Below are 26,517 nucleotides of genomic sequence, written 5' to 3' on the forward strand. Positions count from 1 at the left end.
GATATTCAATTAACCAACCGGAATACGGCCTCGGGAAGCGACCTAAAACTGACATGCGGGCTATCGGGTCATGATATGAACGTGCAGTGGTTCAAGCAGAACAGCCACAGTCCCATCGAGAACGATGCCAAGTACAGGAGAACATTGAACGACGGACTCTCGTGCCTTGAAATTAAATCGGCCGAAGTGGGTGACTCTGGCATTTATCGCTGCATAGCGTCCAATCAAAATGGAGAAGTCGAAACTAGCTGTCTTGTGACTATATACGAAGCACCTTCAAGCAAATTTGGCACTCCGCCAATATTTACACGCAACATTCGAGGTAAGTGCCGTTTGTGCCCTGTCTACCTTCTACCTAGTGATCCAATGCCCGAATTTCAAACTTAATTAGTGGTAATTTGCAATTGAGGATATTTGTTTTACTTTACCATGTGCATTACCTTGCATTTAGCGTATATTTGTTATTTAGTATATAGGAAGCTAGTTCGTAAGGCCAGAATAAGTTAGCAAGACTCGCGATAAGTCGGGTGTGGTATACCTGTCTTGACTAACCCATCGCTTCGCACTTTCGGTTCGTAAATATGGCATGTGCCGAGTGCGAGAGTTGAGGAGGCACTTTATCATCGCATTTAAATAGACGCCTCTTAAATTAGCCAATTGGATTTGAACTTATATAATTCCGTTTACTTGAATGCCTGCATTGATTGAAAGTGGCCGGTATTTAAATAGAAATGCATTTTGGCAATCAATGTTATTGCATGTGTGTGTTTGTACAACGTCGGCGAACAAAACAGAATTCGTAAAATTGTTTTTAGCATAACAATCTATCTAATCGATTCGGCGGGGACTACTCAGATCGATCCGAGACGGGGAATGTGCTTTCGAAATTTTCACCACGTTCGGTGACAGTCGTGAATCTTCTTTAGCATCGAACGGACGTCTCACGTCCGAAAAACTCGATCGAACCGTTGCGGGCTCTACATATCTATATATTGATCTAGAAACTCGGACGGATATATAATTTTTATCGGTTTTCATTTACGAATTTTATTCCGTTCACGTTATCCTTCCGACCCCGCAAGCGGAACGAAAACAATCCGAAATCGAAATGGGAGAAACGGACGGAGATATCGAGCCACGGGCTTCCGCCGAACCGGAGGCGGCCGCTGCCCAGGATACCCTACAAGTGCCAACGCAAAAGAAGCGCAAGCTTAAGTCACCAACTCCGGGCAGCTTACGCGGACGCAGTGCCACGCCAATTCACGGCCGGAGTCAGACCCCGTTCACACTGTACATGACTCGGCGCAGTGCCACGCCGTCGACATGGCGCAGCATTACTCCCTTCCTGAAGCGGGAGGAAAAGGAGAAAACTCCCTTCGAGCTGGGACGGGACATCAAGAGCCAGACGACCTGCAACATCGCCGTCTTCGATCGGGCCCTTGTAATGGACATTTCCGAGCCATTGGACGTGCAGAAGCCCGTGCGTTACATAACTTCCGATCTGTCGGTGATCGATCGCGCTGCCGTAATGGATGTGTCCAACGTTGAGGTTATCTACGTCGTTGAGGAGTACGAGGAGGTCGAAGAGGAGGAGATAATTGAGGAGGTCAAACCGAAAAAGAAGGAGAAAAAGGCCCGGAAGCCGCGCGTTCAGCGCAAGTCTATCGACAAGGACATGAGTCCTTCCGGCGCCGAGGATGGCGAAGACTTGGGCGACTACGGTGGCGACGATCGGGAGGACAGTATCGATCTCGATGAAGGAGATGAGCCCGTCAAGAAGGGCAAGAAGAAGGCTCCGCCGAAGAAGAAGGAGAAGAAGGAAAAATCCCCCAGTCCAAAATTGACCTTGAAACTGGAGATTGGAGGAGGCCAGAAGGCCAGCAAGAAAATGTTTGAGCAGCAACAGGCTGCGCCCAAGCCGCCGCCGAAGAAGAGCAAGATGGTGCTCCAGATGGAGGAGCAGGCAAGGGCCGCTGCCAAGGCCGCAGAGGAAGAGGCAGCCCGGGCCAAACCCAAGGGCGAGACCTATGAGGAGCGACAGAAACGCTTGCAGGCCGAGAAGGAAGAGCAGGAGCGACTGGAAGCCGAACAGCGGGCCCTCGAAGAGGCCGAGGCTGAGGAGGATGAAGAGGATCCATCGGCCATGGGAGAGGAAGGCGAGGAGGGCACCGAGGCCGGCTACGGAGACGAGGATCAGGAGTACGCCGGAGAGGACGGTGAGGCCGAAGAGGACCGTGATATCGAAGAGGAGGAGGACGCAGTTACCGATCTGAAGAAGAAGGACGAAAAACGCCGTGGCAGTGACTCCTCCGACGACTTTGTTCGTCCCGATCCCCATGAGGAGGAGCGCTGGCAGCGCATTGCCGCAATAGAGGGCGAGGAATTCATGCAGCAGATGCGCAAATATAGCCAGGCCAAGCGCATCAGTGAAAAGGAGCGCGACGCCGACTGGCAGCGCCGCCGTGAGCAGGCCCGCAATCCCAAGTTCATTAACTTCCTCTCCGATCGAGCCGCCGAAGCTGGCCAAAGTGTGCGTCTAGCGTGTGCCGTGGACGGTCCGGAGCTGTCGGCCAAGTGGTACCATAACCGCAAGCAGCTAGAGCGCGATGGCTGCCATCGCATCATCAACAATAACAACATCCTAGTGCTGGAGGTGCTAAATACCACCATTTTGGACTCCGGCGAGTACTCGTGTGTTATCTCGAACCAGAACGACGAGGTGACATCCTCGTGCATTGTCACCATCTACGAAGTGTTCAAGGACGAACCCAAACCCCCTTCCATTCAGTATATCAAAGGTATTTGTCCCTGGCAATTGATTTCGGTGCATCCCTAAGAGCTCCTTCTCTATGTGTGCCTGTTTCAGAGTACTATCATTTGCGCGACGACGAGCTGACCATCGAGTGCCACGTTCACGGTGTGCCCCGTCCCGTGATCACCTGGTGGCGTGGTGCCTTCCAAGTGAAGGCCAGCTACAAATTCACGATCCTGGAGGAGGCGCACGGTGTGTGCAAGCTGCTGATCTACAAGCCGGGTAACAAGGATGGTGGCATCTATACCCTTAAGGCCTTCAACTCCAGCGGTGAGGCGCAAATCAATCACACCGTCGAGGTAGCTAAGAATCTGCACTATCACGTGCCCGGCATCTTCCATGCCCGCGACAAGATCCAGCTAGACAGCTTGAAGCAGGCCAAGAAGGCCATGGAAGCGGCCCTCAAATCGAAGGCCGAGTCTGACCAGAAGCGAGCCGATGCCGAGGCCGAGCAGCAGCGCTTGCGTCCAGTCCGGGCGTCTCCAGAGCCCTTGGTGCCGGCCAAGCAGAAGCTCTCGTTCGCAACCCAGCTGCGTGACCGCATGGCGCTCGAGGGATCGACCATTAAGTTCGTGGCAACAGTAATCGGACCTCAGCCCAACACCCGCTGGATGAAGGACGACAAGTGGGTTGTGGTGGGCGGCAACATCAAGAACCTGTCGGAGGAGGGCAAGGCCATACTCGAGATCTCCGACGTCACCTCTGCGGACTCAGGCGTCTACAAGTGTGTGGCGAAGAACGATCTCAGCGAGATCGAGACCTCCTGCTACTTTAAGGTTTACACGGCGCAGGCGGATGGCGACGAGTCGGAGCCCATATTCGCCCTGCCACTTCGAGGTATCTCCTGTCTCCCCATCTCTCTGTCTCTCTCGATGTGTGTTCTCTGTCGCTTTGGTTACACGATCCCCATTCCCCGAATGTGTGTGTGTCGTCTATTATCCGACCATCGATGTTCGATTAATTGAGGTCGTTCGCGTACGAAAATAGCTGGGAATTGATTGATTGACTTTGTTCTCAGATGTGTACCATGCCTCGCAGAACGATCTGATTCTCGACACGAAGGTGCGCGGCAATCCCCGGCCGGTGATCTCGTGGACCAAGGACCAGATACCCATCGTGCTCGACGATCGGGTGGTGCAGATCGAGCACTTGGACGGCATCTGCGAGCTGATCATCAACAAGCCGACGATCAATGACAACGGAATCTATGTTTGCACCGCCAAGAGCAAGCTGGGCACTCAGTCGACCACCCACACGGTTGTCGTCGACACCACCCATACCTCGAGGCGCTCGAGCATTCTGTCTGCTATTGCCATGCAGGAAGGAGGTGGTGAGCCAGCTGAGGGCGGTGGCGGCGGCAAGGCCAAGGCCAGGAGGAAGAAGAAGGACGACGATTCTGAGGGCGGTGGCGGTGACGGTGAAGGTGGCTATGAGCGCCGCAGCCGTATGCCCGATCCCTCACCCAAGCAGATGCTGTACTTCACGGTCAACCTGTCCAATCGGTATGTGGCCGAGGGCTCTAAGGTCAAGTTGCAGGCCGTGATCGGTGGCCCAGAGCCCATTATCAAGTGGCAAAAGGACGACCAGAATGTCACCTATGGACCGCGCATCCGCAACATGAACCGCGACAGCTTGGCGGTGCTGGAATTTGTAAACGCCCAGGCTGAGGACTCGGGCACATACTCCATTATTGCCCAGAACGAGTTCTGTAAGATCACCACCTCGGCCCTGCTGCATGTGTACCAGCCAAAGGTCAACACGGATGTGCAGCCAGTCTTCATTCGCTCTTTGAAAGGTAAGACCTCGGCTGCAGCATCGATCAATCGATTGATTTATATTTAGAGATCCAACCGATCCACATTGTGTGTGATTGTGCAACGCCATCATCGATCGTTCGCCTCTATTATGCAATGCGTGTGTTTGTTACATAACCGCTCTTGGTGTTCTTCCACTCTAGAAACCTATCACCTCAACACCAACGAGTTGATTCTGGAGACGGCCGTGCGTGGACAGCCCACGCCCGAGGTTCAGTGGTTTAAGGACAGCGTGGAGATCCAGAGCGGTGGTCGCTACCAGCTCCTCGAACATCAGGACGGAACCTGTGAGCTCATCATCGATCGACCGGACAACAAGGATTCTGGAAAGTATGTGCTCAAGGCGGAGAACCGTGCGGGCAAGATGGAAATCTCCCACTATGTGCTCTTCGAAGGCAAAGCCCATCACATTGCGGACAACATCCATGGCGTCTTCCATGCCGACAAGAGCCTGATGCGCCCCAAAGAGGTTGAGAAGCCGGTAGAGAAGAAGCCGGCGGCTGCTGCTGCTCCTGAAGCCGAATCGGAAGCTGAGGAGGGAGGAAAGGGCAAGCGTCGTCCCAAAAAGGACGATGACGCCGATGCATCGTCGGCCTATGCAACCGACTATGCCTCTGATACGGCAAGTTTGTCCAGTAAGCGTCGAGAGAAGAATATTGCCATCCACTTCAGTACCTCGATGCGAGATCGCGTCGTGGCCGAGGGGTCCAAGGTGAAGATTTCGTGCTTCCTGGACGCCAAGGAGCCGCAGGTCAAATGGTTTAAGGACGGCGAGCAGATCCAAAACAGTCCCAAGTGCAGGGGTCGGTACAGCGAGGGCCTGTGCTTGCTGGAGATCATGAGTGCCACAGCCGAGGACAATGGCGAGTACAAGTGCTGGGGTCGCGACGAAACCGGCGAGGCTTCCACCTCATGTCGTCTGGAAGTGTACGAGGATCCGGGCACCGGTGATGTGCCACCCACCTTTACGCGCAACATCAAGGACACGCTGCACGGCAAGATCAACGAGCTGCAGCTGGACGTGCATGTCCGCGGTTTGCCGACACCGTCGGTCACGTGGGTAAAGGACGGCGTTAAGGTGGAAAACAGCGACAAGTACCAGCAGGTAGACCACGATGACGGCACCTGCGAGCTGTTTATTAGTAACCCGAAGCCCTCGGACAGCGGCAAGTACGTGTGCCAGGCCGAGAACCGTGAGGGCAAAACTGAGATTGTTCATGTTATTACTGTGGAGCCGCGAGTCCGGGTACCGCGCCACTCTCCGCCCAGGGAGGGCAGGCCACCGCGTCCAGGTGGTGATGAGGAGGCACCGGCAACCGGTGAAGGCGCCGAGGAGGGCGAAGCTGGCGAGGGTGCAGAGGGTGCTGCTGCCGGTGGCGAAAAGCGTCGCAGGAAGCCCAAGCCCGACGAAGAGGAGCAGGCCAGTTCCAGGCGCGAGGTGCCACCTCCACCGGATCTAAGGAAGCGCCTTTACTTCAGGAACTTCCTGTCCAACCGCACGGTCAAGTCCGGCAGCAATGTCAAGTGGATGGTCAACATTGATGGACCGGAGCCAACGGCCAAGTGGTTCCACGGCGACCAGCCAATCGCATTCGGGCCCAAGAGCAAGATGTCCATGCAGGACGGTATCGCCTGGCTAAATCTCGTTGGTGTGACAGAAGAGGAAGCCGGCGAGTATACGTTGCGGGTCAGGGGTTCGGAAAATGAAATCGTGAGCACTTGCAACTTGTTCGTGTACAGCACGGGCAAACCGGAGGTTATTTCGCCCACTTTCGTAGTGGGCATTAAAGGTAGGAGGACGCTCTGTGTGTCCTCGTCCGTGTGCGTTCCGGTGAATGTCCTGGTATCTGAGAAATATGTAGCCTTATATGTAGTCTTAGGAGTAAGTTATATGTAAGCTAACAGTCCTGAAACCCATTCCTTTACCTCATCGTACTTTGTTTTATGTGAGTGGTTTGTCCTTTTTCGTGTTCCATGTTCCAGATGCATATCATTCCCAGAGCAACCAGTTGACTTTGGAGTGCAAAGTCTCAGGCAGTCCCAAGCCACATATTTACTGGCAGCGGGACAATACTCTGCTGTCCGTTGAAAATCCCAAGTATCAGTATGCGGAGCAGAGCGACGGCGTTAAGCTCTTGACCATTTCCAGCTTTGGCAGCGAGGATTCCGGTCTGTACACTTGCTATGCGGAGAGCGAGAACGGCCAGATGAAGATCAGCAAGTTTGTGCAGGCTTCGGATTATGTGAGGGAAAGAACTTCGGATAAAAAACCCATTGATGTGGTTATGCAGGAGATCAAGCAGGATGAATCCTCCACCGCTCCGACAAGCGACACTGCGGCGCTGAAGGCTCGTGCCCGAGAGGCCAAGTTGCGACTAAATCTGGAGACCAGCCTGAAGACCATGACCATTGGAAGTGGCAACAAGGCGCAGCTTATCTGCTATGTAACTGGCATCATTGAGGATGTCCACTGGCTAAGGAACGATGAGCGCGTGACAAAGGATGCTCGACACAAGATCTACAACATAAACGGAGCCATCAGCCTGGAGATTTACGATGCCCGGGTGGAGGACAGCGGCCACTACAGATGCGTGGTGAAAAACAGCAGGCAGACGGTGGAGAGTGCTGGTCAGCTTAGTGTATTGGATCAGGCAACGGGCAACTTGCCGAAGAGTTTCTCCACTGCCATAACAGGTAAGATTCCAGCATCTTTGTTAATTTTTATAGCTCAATTTATTATGTGTGATCACTCTTTTAGAGTCCTATGATGCCCAACGCAACGAAATTGTGCTGAGCTGCCAGGTTTACGGGCGCCCCAATGTCAGTTGGATGCGGGATGACCACACCATCTCCAACAATCGGTACAGGACTCTTGAAGAGGCCGGCGGTGTTCGAAAGCTGATCATACGAAATCCCATTCCCTCGGACTGCGGAATTTTCGCCTGCTATGCGGAGCATGAGGACCGTATTGACTCCATCAGCACCACCATAAAGGCCTTTGATCTCAAGCGCCTAGTCAACGTCAGTCAGGAGGACTTCTCCTCGCTTAGTGAGCAAGACTGGTCACGTAGTCAGTCGTATTTGAGTTCCAGCAGTCAGCCGCAGCTGCAGAAGGTGGTGAACGGCAATGGTGATCTTCATAGAGCTGGAGATCACCTCTTGCGCAGCGTGGGCAAGGCAAAGCCTCTCTTCCATACCCTACTTCACGACCGAACTGTTTCGGAGGGCGGCAATCTTCGCCTGATATGCGGCGTTTCGACAGATGAGAACACACACATTGAGTGGCTGAAGAATCACAAGCCCTTGCCGGCGGACAGTCGCTATCAGACGCTTTTCCAGAACGGAGAGGCCTCGCTAGAGATCTATGCCGCCGTGGCCGACGACAGTGGCAACTACACCTGCTGTGCTACCAACGACTTCGGGGAGAGCCTGACACACGCCCAGCTGCGTGTCTACAAGAACTTCAAGGAGGCCTCACTGCCAAGTACTTTTACGCAGCCAATCCGAGGTATTACCCAGCCGAGCTCCGGACTACATCTCCTCTTTTGTTCAAACTGGCTGCTGTTCTAACCGCTTGTTTTTTTGTTTACTTTAAGTAAGATTTACTAACAAAATTATCTTGACTTTTTCAGACACATATTCTCTCAACGAGAATGAGTTGGTTCTGGATTGCCGCGTGCGAGGCCAGCCCCGTCCCGAGATTGAGTGGATGAAGGGCACCGAGATCATTTCCAGCAATGAGAAGTACAAACTGACCGACCAGGCCGATGGCTACGCCAAGCTAGTAATCAACAATCCTACGGAGAAGGACTCCGGCATCTACTCGTGCGTGGCTCGCAACGAGGGAGCCGAGAACAAGATCTCCCATCAGGTGGACTTCAAGGGCCGTCAGCACTACTCGCTGGAGAAGACGCATGGCTTCTTCCATCGCGATCCTAACAAGCCGCACTTCTTGCTGCCGCTGGGCAACCAGACAGTTTGCAAGGGCGGCACCGTGGCCATTTCGGCGGAGTTCATGCAAACTAGCACGCCCATTGAAGTGAAATGGTATCGAGACCGCCAGGCGGTGGATGGACCCAATGTGAAGACCCTGGCCGATCGAGGCGTCTACACACTGACCATTATGAATGCCTTGCCAGAGATCGAGGGCACTTACACGTGCCGGGCCTCGAATGCTTTTGGTCGCATCGAGTCGCATGCCAACATTGATGTCTCCATGGCCGAGACCAAGGATGAGCGTCCGCCGCTGTTCTTGTCGCGACCGGACACCGAAATGAAGATTGCCGTGGGTGATCCGTTCTCCCTGTCCTTCCGCATTGGCGGCGATCCGAAACCTAAGCGTAAGTCCTATGGTTTTCTGTGAGAGGTGTATCCTGTGATCTCTGTTATCTCTCTGATACCTTACAGTCACATTCATGAAGGGCACCAAGGACATCACACAGTCGGACAGGGTCAGCAAAGAGGTATCGGATGACTACACCAGATTCACAGTGCAGCAAGCTCAGATCTCGGACTCTGGTACCTACTTCGTGGTGGCCCGTAACAACTTTGGCACTGACAGGATATTCGTCACCGTCACGGTAGGCTTTCCGTAGCTGTATTTGTGTCTCCAAATCTCTGTTACTTGTGGCTGTCTCCTCTTGATAATCGCTTTCGCTAAACTAACTGCTGCACTTCTTTCTTTCTCTCTGCTTTCTTCTCTTATTACAGATTAAGATACCTAAAAAGAAAGAATAATGCTTTATTAATACAAAATCTATTTTGCAAATTTCGAACGCCGCCTCCCTCAACCAGCACTAAACTATATACATATATATACTCAGACTACATTTTCCTGAATCTCTATGTGTTCATTCAAAGCAATATAATATATCGTTCTGACTACAAAACTTATAGGTAAACCCGCGCGCTCGCTCCGCCACGCCATCGCAACCACGTTGGGGCCTTCCCCTGGATAGTTACAGCGACACTTCGTACTTCAGAGGTGAGTTTCGCGTCCCTATATCAAGTGTAGTTGTATCCCTATGTCCGTCTGCCGTCTGCCCTCCGTCTTGTCGTTCTGTCTGTGTGTTCCAGTTCTAGTCCAGGCTGACAAGAATCTCTTACAGATCGACGGTTCAGCCGCCACAACAGACCACAAACGACAAAAGAAATTTCCTGTGAGATCGTAGAAACCCAGCAGCACACAGACACTATAAATTCGTGTATTTATCTTTTGTTAGTATTTCTGAACGATTGACTTAATTACTTTTATTATCGTACCTACATATATAAATAATGTATTATATAAAGCACAGCAATCCAGCTTATACATTTACGTAGTGGAAACAAGAAAATAAAAAATATATTTCTCCGGGGCGTGATGCGTTTTAATTGAGGCCTTCTATCCCTCTGCCTTCCATCTCCTCTCGAATCCTCATTCATTAACGCATCTTCTCTTTTGTCAGATCCGCCGGGTTGCATTTCCACGGAGCCCCTGGTTGTTGACTCCGGACCCACGCACATCTCGCTGTCGTGGGGAAAGCCGGTGACTGCCAACTCCGCGCCAGTGATCGCCTACAAGGTTGAGGCCTGGGTTGTGGGCCATGAGGGCGGCGCCTACTGGCGGGAGCTCGGCCTCACGCCCATCAACTCGTTCGACGCCTTCAACCTGAAGCCAAACCTGGAGTATCATTTCCGGGTTACGCCCAAGAACCGCTATGGCTGGGGACCTACTGTCCAGACGAGCTCCGCCCTGCAAGTAGGCGGCGTCGAGTGTCTGCCCGAATTCGTCAAGATTCTGCCAGGTCAGGCGAAAGCTCTGCTTGGCTCATCCTTCACCCTGCAGTGCAATATGCGTGGAGCGCCTCGCCCGCAGGTCACCTGGTTCAAGGATGGCATTCAACTAAGCAGCAGCTCTGAGCGCGTCAAGATCCGTCAAATCGGCTCCACGTGTGCCCTAACTATTGCCACCGTAAGCGAACTGGACTCGGGTCGTTACACATGTGAGGCAACCAACTCCAAGGGCAGAGTCTCCACCTTTGCCCGCCTTCAAGTCGTTGCCGATTCGAGAATCTACGAGGCGGATTCGCGTCTTAAGGAGATCGCTCATGGACGAAATGTGGCCGATGTGGGCGACTCGCTGCCCATTTTCACTATGCGCCTGCGTGATCGTCGTGTTCAATTCACCTACCCCGTGAGACTTACCTGCCAGATCGTTGGTTATCCCGTGCCCGAGATATTGTGGTACAAGGACGAGCAGCTAATCCAGACCGATAGAAAACATCTCATCAGCTCTGAGGGGCAATTCTTCACGTTGGAGATAGCGGCCACCACGCTAGACGACAGCGGCACTTACACCTGCCTGGCAAAGAATGAACTGGGCTCCGTGTCCTGTCACTGCACCCTTGTGGTGGATAAGGGCATTCGGGCATACATCTCACCTGACTTTTATGTGCCTTTGGATCCCTTCTACATATTCCGCGAGGGTTCCGAAATACGTCTCTCTACTAAAGTGGAGGCCTATCCCGCCGTAGGCGTGACCTGGCACCGTAATGGCATGCGCCTACGTCCAAGTCGGCGCCTGACCGCCACCTTAGATTCGAATGGATACGTTGAACTAATTATTGCCGAGGCCACGTTAAGGGATGCCGGAATATATGTCTGTGTTGCCTCCAACGTGGTTGGCAAGGTGGAAACCATCTGTCGAGTAGCCATCGAGGAAGAGGTGAACAAGATAGCAACCCCTCAACGGTCCCTGGATATACCTCTCATCAAGACTGACGACTTGCCGTAAGTATTGGCCTTGTGGTATTAGAATATGCAGACATGAGATCCCCTATATAATGTATCCCTTTTCATCCCTAGATACTCTAAGGAGCCCCTGTTTGTGGTCAAGCCTCGTTCCAGCGAAGCCTACGAAGGTGACAACGTCATTATATTCTGCGAGGTGGTTGGCGATCCCAAGCCAGAAGTCGTTTGGCTGCGAGATTTTCTGAATGTGAGTAATGGTTGAGAATGTGACGTCAGGCGAGAGGCAACTCACTCAGGCGCGCAGGCGCAACTAGTGGCTTGTCGGTGGGTCGGTCAGTTGCATTCACGGTGCCAACAAATGTGGGTCGTATTATCGTGCTACGGCTGCCTGCTCTCGCTTTCAGTCTCCAGTCTCAGTTTGTTTTATCAGGGGCACAAGTGGGCCCTATTCTCCGGCACCAGGAAGTCTGAATCGTTAGTTTCCGCTTTGGTTTTTCTATAAAAAGTGAACTCCCCAGTGGGCCAGACACTTTAGTGATTTTTTTTTTCGAGTTTGCCACAGTTGCCCGCGCGGATAAAATTTTTGTTTAATTGATTCGCGAGTGAGAACAAAGTGGCAAGAGATCCCTAACAGAATCCGATACGACAACAAAGTTGGTACAAAAGCAGGTGAAGAATAGCCCGCAGAGGCTCGGATTACGGACAAGTGCGTCATACTGCAGCGTTATACAAGTCCACTTGGACAACTAGACATCTTACAAATCCGATTCGCTGTCAAACGCTAATTCAAGCTCAAGCCATATCAAATAACAGGCTTGTTGTGCTCGCAAAAAAACAATTACGCGAGCCAAAAAGGAAAAAAATATTAGCCACTGTCGTCGTCGGTCGTGCGACGTACCAAGGAAGCGAGAGCAGGCGGAGGAGGTCAGGGTGGGCAACGTAGTTACCAGTTTTCCTATTCAACAGTCTCGAAACTGAATTTTGTGCTTATATGGTTATAAGCTCAATACAATAATAACAACGGAACAGCAGGCAGCATTAGCACCGCAGTCGTGATTCATGCTCGCCGCGAGCCGCACTGATCCTTATAGAAGCCATTCGAAGTGACCTTGAACGTCTTTAGTTCACTCACAACATCATCTTGTCTCGTCTCATCCGCAGCCGGAGTATTACAAGGACGCCCCTCACTTCCGCCGCATCGGAGACGGACCCGAGTACAGGCTGGAGATACCCAGTGCCAAGTTGGACTTCACCGGTACCTACTCCGTAATAGCCAGCAACTGTCATGGCGAGGCCAAGGCTGTAATTTCGCTACAAATATTCGCCAAAGGTAAGTCGAGTATTTAGATTTATTGACTAGTCAATGTGTCGTCACCCCACCTGGGGGTAGATATTCGCAAGGCGCGGGAATACAGCATCCCGCCAGAAATCCTCGGCCATGGTGAGCAGGCTGGACACGAACTCCGGATCCGACTGTACCCAAACGTAGTGCAGAGCTCCGCTTGTCTCGAACGTCGGACTGAGCACACAGTAGAGCGCCTTCTTAACGTTGGCCATGAACATCTGAATCTGGATCTGGGCCATGTATTTAGGGGCTATTGATTCACGAGCCTCCAGGTACTTCTCAAAGTCCTCCTCAGTCTTTGGCGATTTGATTTCGACGATGTGATCGTCCGTTATGCCGTCCGGAGCGGCACACAAGAAGGGATAGCTTTCGTCGAGTAGCAGGCCGCACTCGATGTACTGCTTGTTCTCCAGCTTCTCCGTCTGCTTCAGAATAAAGCGCTTGTGCTGCTTCTGTTGCACCCGATCATCGGTGTTCCGGTCGCGACCCTTGCAGAACATCATATTGAAGATCTGCTCGTCTTCCTCGGCCGACCTGCGATTCACAATCATGTGCATCATAGAGCAGCGGATTCGCATGTACTGCGCCTCAATCCACAGCTTAGACTTGTACTGGTTGCGGGTCACCTCGTTTAGGCTTTCGAAGATTCCCGTCTGTGCCTGCAGCTCCATGTAGTGCACAAAGCTGGGTACATCCAGAATGTTGTATTCGGCCGCTCGGAGCAGCACATGATGTACGAACAGGGGTTCGAACTCGTCGCTAATGTCCACGCATTGGCGATACAGAGCCGAGTCCCGTCCGCATGCGGATAGTTCGTCCAGAACAGCGTCCAGAAAGGCTTGTCCCTCGCTAGCGCTCATCTCCTGCAGGTTCTGTTCGCACTCCAAACGCACCTCGTCTTTGGGCATGATATCGCAAATACGAGTGGCTAGCACAGGCTCTGGTTGCACCAGAGTCTCCAGTTCGTGGCCCCAGAACTCGACAACAGCCGAGGGAGTGCGATCGGTGCTCTTGTTGAGCAGCCAAAACGTGAAGGCCACGATGTGTGCACAGGCTTCTGTACGAGAGTAAGATTTTAGGAAAAAGAAATTCATTTCTGACCATGTGTAATTCTCACCAGCGGCGGGACATAGACTGCACTGGCCATCTGTGATAATCCGCGAACTTTCCACGACCTTCAGGCCCACATTGGCATGGGTGTCTGTGTTGGCGAAGTCAGCGGCGGGGAACACCAGTGCCTTGAGTTCACAGATTTCACCACGCCGATGCATCTGGACGTAGTCCGTTAGCAGTTCACCTCTATCCGTTGCTCTGTATGGAGAGAGAAACTATATTAATCATATTAACTGAATGCTTCGATCTAACTCACATTTGTTTGCATTGCTCGGTAGCAGCGGCGGCTGAGCAAAAGTTAAACACCATTGCGCTGTTGACCACTGGTATAGTGTGCAGGTCCGCCTTCCGAAACCCGGGCTCCAGGTCCATGGGCACTATGATCATGCCCTTCATTGTTAAATGCGAACTTTTGGAGCAAAATATACAAAATTATAAAACATTTCTTCAGTGTGGCCGTGTTAGTGTTAAATGCGAATTCTCCAGATATCATTTGAATATTATCTGGTCACACAAAAGCAGTTGATTTGATGGCGCCAATTTCAAATCTATAAATAAGTTTGCTTCACCGAAATGTATTTATAGCTATCTTATGTTTACACTTTGTTCCCTCCCACAGATATACTGAACGATAGCCGTATGGATAAAGTGCACACACGACATGGGTGAGTTCAGTTTATCCGGAATGCCCCCTGTAAGCACTAATTAAACCAATATTTGCTACCACAGCAACATCGAGACCCTTCCCCGTTTCGTCCGCAACTTGCGAAATCTGCGCTGTTGCGATGGGGATGCGATATCGCTGGAATGCCATGTGGAGGCCGATCCGGAGCCGTTCATCATATGGGAGAAGGACGGGCGCGTGGTTCCCGGCGACCGCGACTACGTTATGTCCTTTGACGGGACCAAGGCCACGCTGAGCATTCCGCGCGTGTACCCCGAGGACGAGGGCGAGTACACGTGCGTGGCCAAGAACTCGGTGGGCCGCAGTCTCTCCTCCGCCTGCATTATTGTTGATGTGCCCGAGGAAAAGGAGAATATGTTGAGTCGCCAGTTGATCCGGCCCAGTGGCCTGCTCTCCGCCCACTCCACGCCACGCTCCACGCCGCGTTCGACCCCGGCGAGAAGCTTTTCGCCACTACGTCTTTCCTCATATCGCACCGCCAGCAGCATCGATCTGTCCGCGGTGGCAGAGCGAAGGCGTAGCGATGCCCGCAATGCCATTACGGCACCCAAGTTCCTTGCCATTCCCTACAATCGGGTCGTCGAGGAGGGCGACAGTGTGCGCTTCCAGTGTGCCATTGCCGGTCATCCCACGCCCTGGGCCACCTGGGACAAGGATGGTCTGATTGTCACGCCCACGCCCAGAATTGCCGTGAAAGAAATCGATGATCTTCGGATCATAGAGATCGACGAGGTGTCTTTCGATGATGCGGGTCTGTATCGCGTCACGCTTGAAAACGATTTTGGAAGGATTGAGGCCACTGCCCGCCTAGACGTTATACGTAGCTCCCGTTACTCTAAGTCTCCATCCGTGCGCAGTGTACGCGCGTCCTCCTCCCGCCGCAATGCCTACCTTTACAGGCGCATCATGGGTCCATCCACAGGTGGGTTTAGAACTCCTAAAAGTACGTGTTCCCAAGTTCAGAACTCTTCTTGTTTCCCCCCCAGCAATTGGCGGACGCATGGCTTTGGCTAGTGGCTATCGGGGCTCCTCGGTGCCTTCGGTGAGGTTCTATCATAACAACGTTGAGATGGAAGAATCGGAGCGAGTGCACATACTGTTGCAGAAGGAGGACTCAATGGCACTGCTCATTGTGGATAATGTGACGCGCGACGACGAAGGAGTGTATACCTGCATCATAAGCGGCAGCAATCACGATCCCCTGATCAGCTCCACCACAGTTAGTTTCAATGATAACAAGGCTGAGGAAATTCCAGCGAGACGGGGCGCCGTCATCACGGAACCACTGCCCGAGATAACCAAGTCGTTGGAGGGCGAAGTGATTGATCTGTGCTGCGGAATCGATTGCGAAGAGCCCTATAGCTACGTTTGGCTGCGTAATGGGGAAGTACTGCTGGACAGCGATGAGTTCAAGTGAGTATTTGCTCTAGAGAGATTGGAGATTCCATAAAGATTTCTTAAAGATCCAACAAACAGCGAACTATTTTGACTTATAAAATTCTCCAGTACCGATCGATTAGCTCTTCTAGCTCTCCCACAGTACCACAATTTATCACATTTGAATTGTTTTCTTTTTATTTCAGTTACATTGATCATGGCAATGGACGCTTGTGCCTGCGTATCAACGATGCCTTCGACATTGACTCTGGCATATACAGCTGTCAGGTGTTTACCAACGACTCCAATTCCGACCCCGATTGCAGCATCAGCGGCGAGCTGTGCGTCTTGGAGCGTGATCTGACGCAGGCAGACGAGCAGCGGGTGCAACTGCTAAAGACGCCTCTTCCGGTGGTATGTGGTTTGGGCGAGGAAGTCCTATTCTATGCCCGCGTCTTCCCCTGCGAAGCAGAAGCCGAATGGTACCTAAATGGCCAACTAATAGCCGAGGAGGATGACTCACTTAACATGACGGTGCGTATGCGTGTAATAAACCCCGGGCAGAGTCATTCGCGCGCTTGCTTTTGGCCCCAATCTCAGAGGGAACCGAAACAGAGCTTTTCATTTTCGGCTCTTGCCTTGCCGCAGGCAGCTTGTTCACACTTCTGCCTGGGAGAAAACAATAAAACCAAGAAAGGAAACAAACTTCGGCAAGCCGAAGCTTATATACCCTTGCAGTTTTCGATTCACATTTTTCCTCGACAAATTAAGATTTAAAAACTCATAACTGAGCCAAAAATGCATTAATTTTAATTCGGAAAGCGTTCGTGTGTTAATTTTTAGCAGGTTAACAAAACTGCATACTCCATTTAAAACGTGAATTTTTGGCCGATTTTTGCAAATTTTCATGATGTAACCCCTTTCCTTTTTTCCGAAAAATAGGAAATTTCTGAAAAAATTTTCTTTTGGTCGGATAAAGCTAGAATGAAAGCCCTGTAGATGCTCATCAAGAATATATATGATTTATGGGGTCGGAAATGGCTCGTTCACTGTGTTACAAGCTCCTGACTAAAATGAAAATACTCTGAAAAGGTACAATAATTATGTGTATATGCTCATTTGCATAAGATACATATGTATATGAGATATATAAGACCCCAAAAGATTGAAATACGGCGGCATGCGAGCTGCATACCAACGCTGTTGCTGCTGCTGCCTGGGCGCTCAAATTGCTCAGCTCGCGAGGAGAAACACTCACTTGTCGGCGCTCAAGCGGCGCACATCTCGGTCTCAGTCGTAGTCTAAGTCTCGGCCTGAGTCCCAGTTTCTTTCCCGGTTTCGTTCCCCCATCAAATTCCCATCAGAGAGCGGGCCTAAGGGGGAATCAAAGTCTACGTCCAAAGCGAAAACCGAAGGGGCGTGACGACTTGAAGATGTCACAGGTAGGCGAAGCAAATGGATTGCATTCGAGTATCAATATCGCTAATGGCATTCAGCCAAAGCCAAAGGCAAAGCCCTGTAACTATTCCCAGACCCACAGCTCTGGCTGGTGCTCCAATGAAAATGAGAGCGAGCGTGAAAGTGTCATTGTCACGATCGTTGGCTACGCTCTGCTCGTGGCATTCCATATTCTCGCGTACCGCTCCCGCTTAATTAGTGCGTGCCATTGAGAGGGGTGTTCAGTTGTACAACAACCTCAGTTCGCGCCGTTTCGCCCTGCTCCGGATCGATGGGTCACTCCCTCTCCGCTCCCCAGACACTTGTGCATACAGTATATAATTGTTTACCCATGTGGACGACGGCGGGGCTATCGTTCTAAACCCGTGATTAAGTGGTAAAAATAGCATAGAAAATATATATTTCGAAAATCAGCCTGTAGATATTATATCAATAACCGGGAGAATTTATCATATACCTATATATATATATATACATAGTATGATGTATGTATTACATACATTCCCCTTCACACCTGGAATTTAATTAGCACAAGCGAAAGACATTAAATTCACTTTCATGGAGATTCACAAACTGACTAACAGGCAATTGTTTCGAAGAAAGTGATTTTGGGACAAATAATAAGATGCGTAATGATGTGGGTTTATTGCGACTCAAACGAAATAGTGTTAATTAAAAATGAATTGATGGCAATAAAAGATGCAAATATCTTTTGATCAGTGCAATAATTCAGAGTTTTCCTCCAATCTTATTAACCTCCCTCTATTTCTTCCAGTTGGAGTCGTATCCCGAGAACGGCATTCGGCTTCTGCGCATTCGGGACGTGGCCGCGTCGAGGAGCGGCGAGATCTGTCTTCAGGTGAAACATCCGCTGGCAGACTCACGGCGAATACCCGCCACCCGTACTTATACCAGTCTTTTGGTTCTGCCCGCCGTCAGGGGCAACAGCAGTGGCTCCTCTTCGCTGGCGGGTCGCAGTAGCTGCATTTTGACACGCCCCGAGGATTGCACCGCTCTCATCGGTGGACATGTTCGACTGAGCGTGCGATACGAGCCATTCCCGGGCACCACTGTCATCTGGTACAAGGCGGTAAGTTGCTTAACTAATCCTCGCAAGCATCGGCAGCAAGGCAGTAGGCTTATGGTAATTGGTCCGGTTTGCGAGTCAGCGTCACAGCGAGGTGTTGTGCAATCTTGACCTAATTTGGGCAGAGCAGCCGTGCCAGGGGGATTATATGGCCATATCGGATCCATATTCTTTATCATAAGCCCACTACTCCGGCGCCCTATCTCAATGGGTCGCATGTCTCTCGCTTTGGGCATTTCTGTGGCTCGGTGACTCTCTGACTGTGTCACGATCAGTTTGCGGTGTTGACGATCGACGAACGTTGGGTTGACGGGTTGCCTATGAGTAGCCTGGTCTGGTCTGGTCTGGCTACGTAATGGTTTCAAACCGCAAATACGAGACGAGCAGCGCCAGCAAAGGTTGTGTAGCCAGAGATCAGCTCAGCCCAGCACTAACATATTACCAGGTAGACTATTGAAGCACTTGAAAAATACATCTCCACGAACTTTGGCAATTTGTCCGGCTTTTATGCTGCTCTTATCTTGAAAAAGTGCCGAACTTTATCTAAAAATCACACGAAAACACAATGTAGATATAGTATACGGAAGATACATTTTTCTTCTTTCTTTATTTTAACTTGGTTATAAAATATCATAACAATTCGTAGACTTAAACAGCATCTATGATGAATATTCTTCTTAGAATGTTTATAAAAGTATGCAGAAATGTTTTGAGGTTTTACATTTTTTTATAGCTTACAATTGAGCATTGGTTTTTAGTCATACATACATATGTTTCCAACGAAATGAACTACAAACATTCTCCGTCGCATTCCCACAGTGCCACCCTATAATCGAGAGCTCCAATGTGACAATACGGACCACGGGCCAGCAGTCAACGCTCTACATCACGGACATCACAGCGGATGACAGTGGCAAATACACCGTAGAGGTGATGAGCGACTATGGCATGGAGGCTGCTGCCGCCTCGGTGGCAGTCGAGGGACCACCAGAACCGCCCAGCGGTCAGCCTAGTGTCTCCCTGGGCCCAGATCGGGTGGCGGTGGCCTGGTGTGGACCACCCTACGATGGGGGCTGCATGATCACCGGTTTTATGTGAGTATTCAGAAACGATAATTGGTAACTGTAACAAAATATATTGAAATACACACAGCATTGAGATGCAAATCTGCGATAGCGAGGACTGTGATACGGGCAAATGGCAGCAGGTGACCCGAGTGGTGGACACGTTGGCTTACACCGTCAAGGACTTGCAGCCACAAATGCATTACCGTTTCCGAGTGCGAGCAGAGAACATTCATGGATGTAGTGAACCCAGCCAGCCTAGCGAACTAGTGCAGATAAGCAACAGGCTTCAGAGAAGTCCTTTAGATCATTATGGCCAGGCAGTGAGCGTCCAAGCGGGCGGAGACTTTAAAGCACGCTTTGAAATCATCGAAGAGCTGGGCAAGGGGCGCTTCGGTGTTGTGTACAAGGTGCAGGAGCGCGAGCAGCCGGACCAACTGCTGGCCGCCAAGGTGATCAAGTGTATAAAGTCACAAGATCGACAGAAGGTGCTCGAAGAGATCTCCATAATGCGTTCCTTGCAGCATCCCAAGCTCCTGCAGCTGGCCGCCTCGTTCGAGAGTCCCAGGGAGATTGTCATGGTAATGGAGTAGTAAGTATAACAGGTTCTTCCCTAAAGAATACATCATTCTAATATGACCTTTTTCCTCAGCATCACTGGCGGCGAGTTGTTTGAGCGTGTGGTGGCCGACGACTTCACCCTAACTGAATTGGACTGCATCCTTTTCCTCCGCCAGGTGTGCGATGGCGTTGCCTACATGCACAGTCAGAGCGTGGTGCACTTGGACCTGAAGCCAGAGAATATCATGTGCCACACACGCACCAGTCACCAGATCAAGATCATTGACTTTGGCCTGGCCCAGCGACTGGATACCAAGGCTCCCGTTCGCGTTCTTTTTGGAACGCCCGAGTTCATACCGCCAGAGATCATCAGCTACGAACCCATTGGCTTCAAGTCAGACATGTGGAGCGTGGGCGTCATCTGCTACGTACTGTAAGTAATGCTTTGTAGGTATTTTCAAAGAATAACTATACTATATATACTTGGATTCCTACAGGCTCTCTGGCCTTTCGCCTTTCATGGGCGACACCGATGTGGAGACCTTTTCGAATATCACGCGAGCGGACTACGACTACGATGACGAGGCTTTTGACTGCGTGTAAGTTAAATAATTATTCAATATTCTTGATTAAACCTACATATCATTTTCTGTAGTTCCCAGGAGGCCAAGGACTTTATCTCGCAACTGCTGGTGCACCGCAAGGAGGAGCGCCTGTCCGCTCAGCAGTGCCTGGAGTCCAAGTGGCTATGCCAGCGACACGACGACAATCTCAGCAATAACAAAATATGCACGGACAAACTAAAGAAGTTCATTATCCGGCGAAAGTGGCAGGTAAGTTGTTGCTTTTAATCCTCCGCCTTTTTTTTAGATCCTAACCCAATGCTGCTTCTGCTTCCTTGCTTTTGCTTGCTCCTGCTCCTGTTCCTGTTGATGTTTATCTAGAAAACTGGCAATGCTATTCGAGCTCTGGGACGCATGGCAAACTTGTCGGTGTCGCGCAGGAACTCTGCCATAGCCATGGGAGCTTTGAGTAGTCCTAGGCCCTCCATATCGGGGTTGAGTATGTTGAATGCCAGTGCTTTGGGCAGTGGCATATCTTCCCAGATGACTTCACTTCATGAAGAAGAGGACGACTTTAGTGTGGAAATGCCCTCCGTGGAGAAGCGCAGTGTTCTGAAGCTGCGGGATAAGTCGCAGTGCAGCGAACGAAGTGACTCGGGCTACAGCGAATGCTCCAACTGCAGCGGTGCCCAGGAGACCCTTCTGCTTTCCCTGGCTAAGTCCAAGCTTGAGGCCATAGCCAAGGCTAGCAACGCCGTCCACACAGAGCAAGAGGATTCTGAAAATCGTGTTGCTGTCACCCTGGAGTTGCCCACCAACAGTAAGGGCGAGGCCATCATGCGTTCCGACTTCACCAATACCATCAAGATGCGGAAAAAATCGCTGGAGGATAGTGCTGCTCGGGAGAAACCAAAGTCGAAGCCCCAGGTCAAGCCTTTGTGTGAGTCCAAGCTGAAGGTGTCTCAGCTAAAGGATAGGTTCCAGGTTCCCACTGGTCCTGCTTCTGCTGCATTCGCCGCTGCTGCTACTGCTAACAAACCTCCGCTTGCCCTTGAGTCCTTCAAGATATCCAAGGTGGCGAGTGTGGGACGCATCAGTAGAAGTAACTTTGAGCTAAAGCCCTTCAAAACAGACCTCTTAAGTATGGTAGTAATATGAAGTTATCATTACAATTCATTTTTCGGTTTAGCTTTTCTACTTTAGGGTCTGTTTTGGGATTTATTTTTCAAAATAAATTAATGTAAATTCCCCTACTAATTCTTGTTACTCTATTTTATTTCTCCCTTAACAGCAGAGGAGTCGGAAAAATCAAAGCGAGGAACTGTCAGCAGTGGATCCTCTGCTAAAGCCAAGCCAGCTCAAGTGCGATCCATGCCAAGCTCACCGCTGCCACAGCGATCAGCTACGCCGACGCGGCTGATGAGCCAACGTGTCCGTGAGGCGGCCGAGCGTCTTGCCCAACAGCACACGGTGGCCAGTGCTCAGAGGCAGTGCAGCAATGGAAGTAATGGCACAAGCACTGGAAATGGGAACACGAAGACGTCAGACACGAATCGCGAGTCACGTGCGCGTCGGCTAATCAACAGATTCAACAACAACAGCAATAACAACAACAACAACGAAACACACCATATCACGTCCTAGTTTATAACTTTATTTCAGATATATAGATGATATATCATTGTTTAAGCAAAGACCCCAGGAGAAACTCAACTCTACGAAACTCGAATATGAAGCGAATTCGAGAAGCGACTGCGGATCGGAGCGCACCCAGAATCCAGCACCCGCACCCACTCACAGTAGGATATACGCCGCCCCCTCTCCCTCCCGTCGGAGGCCCTGTACTTAGGCTAGGAGGAAGCTATGTGTTTAAATTATTGTATCGATTTATATACATATTTACCGTACTAATTAAAGTTAATGATAACGAATCTGTGTGATAGGATCTGCTATGCTGGATCAGTGATCGGCGAGTGATTGATCGCGAGGCTTGAGGCGCACCCACAGACCGCCAGAGGCGCGCAGGGTGATCCGGAAGTTGATCTTAAGAGTGGTCTTGCCGGGCACAGGCAGCAATTGGAAGCTACGCAAAACCCGGGACACTATGGTCTTCATCTCCATGATGGCGAAGCGATTACCAATGCAGTACCTCGGTCCTGCGCTGAACGGCAGATAAGCGTACGGATGGCGGTGCTCCGAGTTCTCAGGGGAAAATCGCTCAGGCAGGAACTTCTCTGGCTCGGGGTAGATGTGCTCTATCCGGTGGGTGGCATAGGGGCAGATTAAGACGTTGCTACCGGCGGGCAGTGTGTAATCCCGCAGTTGCACTTCTTCGCCAATCTTGCGAGAAATCAGTGGCACACTGGGATATAGACGCAGCGCCTCCTTGATGCACATCTCAATGTATCGCATCTCACGCAAATCCGTCATCGTGGGAGCTCTGTTGCTGCCTTCAAAGATGGTCTCCAGCTCCTGGCAGCAACGCTCCTGGCAATCGGCATTCTGGGTGAGCAGGAACAGAGTGAAGGCAATGGCAGCGCCCACCGAATCCTGGCCAGCAAGCATGAAGGTGCAGGCCTCGTTCACGATGTCCTCCTCGGTGAAGTCAGGATTGCTGTCGGAGATCTCGATCATGAAGTCCAGCAGGCACCTTCGCTCTCCGTTTCCATTGTTATTATTCTGCATCTGGCGACGCCGCTTGATCATCTGGCGAGTGAACTCGTTAAGGCGCTTCTTCTGGTTCAGTTCATCGTTGGCCATCTTGGTCCAGTTATAGATTCCGTCTAGCAGCAGCCAGGGATGCGTAAAGCGCGCTGGTATCGTGAGCTTGCCCTGTCGGAAGGGTGAGTCCTCCATGTTGACCATATCCTGGCTGCTCTTTTTGATAGACACGCCCAGAACGGCCTCTGTTTGAATCGGTTAGAGGTTAGACGTTTACGAAGCAAAGTTAATCCCACCAGAGACTCACCGTTAAGAATGTCCATTACGCAGTTGTTCACGTACTTGGCTATATTAATCTCCGTGCCCATGGCGGAGGCATCTAGGTTCTCGTACAGCGACTGCGAGGCATCCACAAAGGTGTCAATGAATTTTTCAAGCAAGCTTAGATGGAAAGCCGGCTGGATGAGTCGTCGGTGATTGCTCCACTTGGAGCCACTGCTGGTGATCAGTCCATCGCCCAGAAAGTTGTGCATCAGCCGGTACAAGAACACCTTATTTGTGTGCTTCTTGGAGGAGAGGATCACCTGCAGGTCCTCCGGGTGAAGTACGGCGAAGAAGGGAAAGACCGCTATCCAAACGCGTACCAAGGTCCCATATACCTTATAGGCAGTGCCGCACCATTTTTCCATAACTATATGAGATGGTTTGTGATTAAATTGAGATTTACACTTTAAAGTAAAGATTTCCTATACTTAAGATGCTCTGATACTTGGAATATTCCTTTTTCGAGTTCCAAAGTCCAACTCTACCTGATGTTAAAGTACTTATAGTATAGAAACTCACCCTCCTTGTCCGTGATCATGTGACAGTTGCCCAGAATGGGCACCACTGGAGGACCCGTGAGCCGCAGCATAAGCAGCACTGACCTAAGGTATGACTGCAAGGTGGCATAGAATGTGTAGATGCTCAAGGGGATCACCATGAGCAGCAGCACCGAGAACAGCTCCAGTTTGGTGGCGCCTTCGAACTGCGAGAGAGACAAAGAGATACATATATCAGGCTCGGGTCAGTCAGGTGGATAATTGCATGCGTGCGCCAATATTGATTCAGTTATCGAGCGACGGCGCACTCCATCAGCCCTTGAGTTGATGTGTATTTGGAGTCTAATTAACTGAGATCAGGGAACGTACTTGGCATGCTCGGCGTACTTGCCCTTGCCGCGTGTCGCAAGTGTTTTTTTTTCGGCAAACAAACGGTGCCATCGAAATCGTAATCGCAACGAAAGTATAAGTTATGTATCTAACTGCGGTGTGAATTGCTTGGGCCAACACGGCGTATGGGCGATGCGGAGCGATGGCATCTCCTAGCATCGCGGAGCAGATACAAGATACAAGTACGTGTGCGGCTCGGAGATCGATTAAAGCATTTGGGTTCGCCCCCGCCCTGGCCGTACGTGGTCGCGTTTTGGTGTCGGTGGTGCAACAGGTTACGCCGAGCAACAAAAGATGACAAATGATGATCACCAGGGACAGGCATTGTTAACCGACCAGTTCCCACATGATGTTAAGTCAGAGCAGACTGCGGTTCTGGATGGGACAGCAGCCATTAGCCGCACATCCGTCAGCTCCATGGTCAAGTGACACCTTGCTCTGACTCAGATCTCAATGGTTAATTTATTGTTTGCAAAGTAACACATGCAGTTGGTCATAAAAATCGCTCATCCGCCGATCAGATCCATGGATAATAAATGTCAGTAGAGGGACTCCACGATCTGCCTGGTGAGGGTCAAGTGTCTTCAAAGATGCAGTGGTTCAGTATTCAGTATCATTTTGTTGTTGAAAGCGATGAAGATATGAAATTATTCCGCCGGTGGCGTCTCATCCTCGTAGCCCTCGGATAGGGCGTTCTTGTCAGAATTGTGGAACAGGCTGCGATCACCATCGCCCCAAGGGAATCGCTTGGTCCGTCGCCGCAGATACTCGTACTTGGTAAAGGGCTCACGTTCCTGATGCTCGTGTCCGGAGAAGGCGTTGACTGCACACAACACAATGGCCGGAATGGCCACCAGGAAGGTGACACGCTTCCACAGACTGGCGGTATTACCGGAGCCAAATCCCATCTGCCGGACATTGAATCGGAATTGGGACATTGTTTCGATTTAGATTCAAACAATTTGTAAAAAAAAACTCGGGGAGTCGGTGCGACGACTGACTAGAGACGACACCTGATTTCAGAATCTGAACGACACGCCCACGCCTGCCGCCGCTTCTGCCTTTCCGAAAAAATATAGTTCATAGCAATTAGAAACTCTCAAGGAAATCTAACGAACAGAGGCCCGTGCCAAGGCTGAGGTCCAACAACCCCCGATAATGTCTGTTTGATCTGATCTTCAATATTTGAGCAGAAACCAAAAGAAACCTGTGAAGCGTCCAGAAAGCTTCCGCTCCGCACTTGCGACGAAGACTACGACGACGTCTTCTATTTCTTTTTGGGCACGGCAGCGTATCCAGGCTGCGAGGTGTGCAGAACCCGATCGTATATTTGCTCGTCAATTGGCACCTGGCCACTAATCAATACACATCATGATTATTTCCCACTAATTTCATAAATTATCATAATGGTCTTCTACCAAACGAGGGACTCGTTGTTGCCAGTAATTCCGGCTAAAAAGCCAACAGAGGTGAGATAATTCAGTTAAAGATTAAACGGAATTAAAATGTATGGTAATCGGGAGTTACAGTGGATAATAGTTTTAAACACTATTAATATTTACTTTAAAGTTCACTTTTTCTTGTTTTTGAAATTTTTCTTGAAAATGATTAAGTGTTTGACGTTAGTTTCACTTGGTTATTTATAGTTTATAATCCGATTTGGATATCCTTATTTATTTTTTTCTACCACTCACCACTTTTTCCACAAACATTTTGAGTTAATTCACACACAAATCTTAAGCACCTTCAAGTCCTTGCCGCACTGGACGGTGGAGTATATTCAGTTATTATATATGTAGCTTTATATATATATTTCCGATCTTAGGACTACCTATCCGCCGACAGTTGAGCTGCAAATGCGGGACCTCCGCCGCTAAGCGTCTATTTATAAGCAATTTGGGCTGATCAAGCTCGGCTTACACACGTCGAAAAAGACGCCGCCGCTCGGCGCGTACGTGAGCTGGTGCCTTCTCCCCCGCCGCCACTATATCCCCTCCGTAGGTACTGCAGGTACCCGATATCGAGTATAGTAAT

General features: G+C 50.6%; 6 protein-coding genes and 1 long non-coding RNA gene across 16 annotated transcripts; 4 read left to right on the top strand and 3 right to left on the bottom strand.

The window, feature by feature from the left end:
• Positions 1-575: 575 nt before the first annotated feature.
• Positions 576-13,243, top strand: LOC110178530 (muscle M-line assembly protein unc-89-like). Of its 4 annotated transcripts, XM_086837841.1 has the most exons (10): positions 576-2,798; positions 2,867-3,649; positions 3,831-4,607; positions 4,770-6,416; positions 8,259-8,966; positions 9,034-9,206; positions 9,523-9,610; positions 10,074-11,397; positions 11,473-11,605; positions 12,520-13,243. In XM_086837841.1, exons 1-10 carry the CDS (start codon positions 1,109-1,111, stop codon positions 12,703-12,705), a joined length of 7,509 nt encoding a protein of 2,502 aa, XP_086693967.1. In that variant the 5' UTR covers positions 576-1,108; the 3' UTR covers positions 12,706-13,243. The 4 variants fall into 4 exon arrangements, 3 of the variants coding, with proteins under 3 accessions (XP_086693967.1, XP_086693968.1, XP_086693969.1); XR_015272818.1 differs by lacking the exons at positions 10,074-11,397; positions 11,473-11,605; positions 12,520-13,243 and adding an exon at positions 9,735-9,984 and having other exon boundaries at positions 9,337-9,610; XM_086837842.1 differs by lacking the exons at positions 10,074-11,397; positions 11,473-11,605; positions 12,520-13,243 and adding an exon at positions 9,735-9,984.
• On the top strand, positions 12,554-16,979 carry LOC147642909 (contactin-6-like). Its single transcript, XM_086837938.1, has 6 exons — positions 12,554-12,688; positions 14,436-14,481; positions 14,546-15,423; positions 15,488-15,914; positions 16,085-16,412; positions 16,971-16,979. The coding sequence occupies exons 2-6, from the start codon at positions 14,456-14,458 to the stop codon at positions 16,977-16,979; spliced, it is 1,668 nt and encodes a 555-aa protein (XP_086694064.1). The 5' UTR covers positions 12,554-12,688; positions 14,436-14,455.
• On the bottom strand, positions 12,694-14,322 carry LOC110178529 (uncharacterized). 2 transcript variants are annotated; one of them, XM_020945685.2, is made up of 3 exons: positions 14,073-14,322; positions 13,821-14,014; positions 12,694-13,760 (listed from the first exon to the last, which is right to left on the bottom strand). In XM_020945685.2, exons 1-3 carry the CDS (start codon positions 14,210-14,212, stop codon positions 12,730-12,732), a joined length of 1,365 nt encoding a protein of 454 aa, XP_020801344.1. In that variant the 5' UTR covers positions 14,213-14,322; the 3' UTR covers positions 12,694-12,729. The 2 variants fall into 2 exon arrangements, with proteins under 2 accessions (XP_020801344.1, XP_020801345.1); XM_020945686.2 differs by having other exon boundaries at positions 12,694-13,757; positions 14,073-14,308.
• Positions 16,980-17,075: 96 nt separating the features above from the next.
• On the top strand, positions 17,076-22,542 carry LOC110178527 (myosin light chain kinase, smooth muscle). Of its 5 annotated transcripts, none has more exons than XM_086837846.1 (9): positions 17,076-17,320; positions 18,112-18,426; positions 19,243-19,517; positions 19,576-20,079; positions 20,140-20,481; positions 20,546-20,647; positions 20,704-20,881; positions 20,993-21,551; positions 21,903-22,542. In XM_086837846.1, exons 1-9 carry the CDS (start codon positions 17,312-17,314, stop codon positions 22,253-22,255), a joined length of 2,637 nt encoding a protein of 878 aa, XP_086693972.1. In that variant the 5' UTR covers positions 17,076-17,311; the 3' UTR covers positions 22,256-22,542. The 5 variants fall into 5 exon arrangements, with proteins under 5 accessions (XP_086693972.1, XP_086693976.1, XP_086693973.1 ...); XM_086837847.1 differs by having other exon boundaries at positions 17,131-17,320; positions 20,993-21,713; XM_086837848.1 differs by having other exon boundaries at positions 17,172-17,712; positions 20,993-21,713.
• On the bottom strand, positions 22,245-26,349 carry Cyp4aa1 (Probable cytochrome P450 4aa1). Of its 2 annotated transcripts, XM_086837851.1 has the most exons (5): positions 26,315-26,343; positions 26,178-26,245; positions 24,116-24,299; positions 23,580-23,963; positions 22,245-23,517 (listed from the first exon to the last, which is right to left on the bottom strand). In XM_086837851.1, exons 2-5 carry the CDS (start codon positions 26,193-26,195, stop codon positions 22,571-22,573), a joined length of 1,533 nt encoding a protein of 510 aa, XP_086693977.1. In that variant the 5' UTR covers positions 26,196-26,245; positions 26,315-26,343; the 3' UTR covers positions 22,245-22,570. The 2 variants fall into 2 exon arrangements, with proteins under 2 accessions (XP_086693977.1, XP_020801343.1); XM_020945684.2 differs by having other exon boundaries at positions 26,178-26,349.
• On the bottom strand, positions 24,927-25,683 carry COX6AL (Cytochrome c oxidase subunit 6A-like). Its single transcript, XM_020945689.2, has one exon. It carries the CDS (start codon positions 25,419-25,421, stop codon positions 25,131-25,133), a length of 291 nt encoding a protein of 96 aa, XP_020801348.1. The 5' UTR covers positions 25,422-25,683; the 3' UTR covers positions 24,927-25,130.
• LOC147642910 (uncharacterized) lies at positions 25,839-26,340 on the top strand. The gene is made up of 2 exons (XR_015272821.1): positions 25,839-25,952; positions 26,309-26,340. It is a non-coding gene; the product is annotated as an uncharacterized LOC147642910 (long non-coding RNA).
• Positions 26,350-26,517: the final 168 nt, after the last annotated feature.

This window comes from Drosophila serrata, unplaced genomic scaffold (assembly GCF_035046125.1).
Source record: "Drosophila serrata isolate PLE 108 unplaced genomic scaffold, ASM3504612v1 contig_334, whole genome shotgun sequence".
Taxonomy (NCBI): Eukaryota; Metazoa; Arthropoda; class Insecta; order Diptera; family Drosophilidae; genus Drosophila; species Drosophila serrata.

What these genes read in the sequence shown, in the direction of transcription:
- LOC110178530 (XM_086837841.1), top strand. Translation starts at nt 1,109, where the DNA reads ATGGGAGAAACGGACGGAGATATCGAGCCACGGGCTTCCGCCGAACCG. An exon ending in GGATATTCGTCACCGTCACG is followed by an intron (nt 9,207 to 9,522) that starts GTAGGCTTTCCG and finishes CAAAACTTATAG; the next exon opens with GTAAACCCGCGCGCTCGCTC. An exon ending in CGACACTTCGTACTTCAGAG is followed by an intron (nt 9,611 to 10,073) that starts GTGAGTTTCGCG and finishes CTCTTTTGTCAG; the next exon opens with ATCCGCCGGGTTGCATTTCC.
- LOC110178529 (XM_020945685.2), bottom strand. Translation starts at nt 14,212, where the DNA reads ATGAAGGGCATGATCATAGTGCCCATGGACCTGGAGCCCGGGTTTCGG. An exon ending in ACCGAGCAATGCAAACAAAT is followed by an intron (nt 14,015 to 14,072) that starts GTGAGTTAGATC and finishes CTCTCCATACAG; the next exon opens with AGCAACGGATAGAGGTGAAC. An exon ending in CAGTCTATGTCCCGCCGCTG is followed by an intron (nt 13,761 to 13,820) that starts GTGAGAATTACA and finishes ACTCTCGTACAG; the next exon opens with AAGCCTGTGCACACATCGTG.
- LOC147642909 (XM_086837938.1), top strand. Translation starts at nt 14,456, where the DNA reads ATGGATAAAGTGCACACACGACATGG. An exon ending in AAAGTGCACACACGACATGG is followed by an intron (nt 14,482 to 14,545) that starts GTGAGTTCAGTT and finishes TTGCTACCACAG; the next exon opens with CAACATCGAGACCCTTCCCC. An exon ending in CTGGACAGCGATGAGTTCAA is followed by an intron (nt 15,915 to 16,084) that starts GTGAGTATTTGC and finishes TTTTTATTTCAG; the next exon opens with TTACATTGATCATGGCAATG.
- LOC110178527 (XM_086837847.1), top strand. An exon ending in GGCGTCATCTGCTACGTACT is followed by an intron (nt 20,482 to 20,545) that starts GTAAGTAATGCT and finishes GGATTCCTACAG; the next exon opens with GCTCTCTGGCCTTTCGCCTT. An exon ending in GACGAGGCTTTTGACTGCGT is followed by an intron (nt 20,648 to 20,703) that starts GTAAGTTAAATA and finishes CATTTTCTGTAG; the next exon opens with TTCCCAGGAGGCCAAGGACT.
- COX6AL (XM_020945689.2), bottom strand. Translation starts at nt 25,421, where the DNA reads ATGTCCCAATTCCGATTCAATGTCCGGCAGATGGGATTTGGCTCCGGT.
- Cyp4aa1 (XM_020945684.2), bottom strand. An exon ending in CATGATCACGGACAAGGAGG is followed by an intron (nt 23,964 to 24,115) that starts GTGAGTTTCTAT and finishes CATCTCATATAG; the next exon opens with TTATGGAAAAATGGTGCGGC. An exon ending in CGTAATGGACATTCTTAACG is followed by an intron (nt 23,518 to 23,579) that starts GTGAGTCTCTGG and finishes CGATTCAAACAG; the next exon opens with AGGCCGTTCTGGGCGTGTCT.